Below are 304 nucleotides of genomic sequence, written 5' to 3'. Positions count from 1 at the left end.
GCCGTGCTTGCTTGGATGAGTCTGCGACATGCCTGATAAGAGACGAGATGGGCCAGGGCGACGAGAGCGACCGCATTGTGATCAACGTGGGAGGGACTAGGCACCAGACTTACCGCAGCACCCTACGCACCCTGCCCGGCACGCGGCTGGCCTGGATCGCTGAGCCCGATGCCCACAGCCACTTTGACTATGACCCCCGCACGGATGAGTTTTTCTTCGACCGGCACCCGGGCGTCTTCGCCCACATCCTGAATTACTACCGTACTGGCAAGCTGCACTGCCCCGCGGACGTGTGCGGGCCCCT

The 304-nt window shown here is 63.2% G+C and overlaps 1 protein-coding gene across 1 annotated transcript in view; it reads left to right on the top strand.

The window, feature by feature from the left end:
• Positions 1–6: 6 nt before the first annotated feature.
• Positions 7–304, top strand: part of KCNC1 (potassium voltage-gated channel, Shaw-related subfamily, member 1) — a 112,488-nt gene continuing 112,190 nt past the window's right edge. The window contains 1 exon segment of the mRNA XM_009077370.1: positions 7–304. Within this exon segment, the coding sequence (XP_009075618.1) occupies positions 48–304 (257 nt within the window). The 5' untranslated portion in view covers positions 7–47.

Source organism: Acanthisitta chloris, unplaced genomic scaffold, assembly GCF_000695815.1.
Source record: "Acanthisitta chloris isolate BGI_N310 unplaced genomic scaffold, ASM69581v1 scaffold2146, whole genome shotgun sequence".
NCBI lineage: Eukaryota > Metazoa > Chordata > Aves > Passeriformes > Acanthisittidae > Acanthisitta > Acanthisitta chloris.
This window is presented reverse-complemented; position numbering and strand designations above follow the sequence as displayed.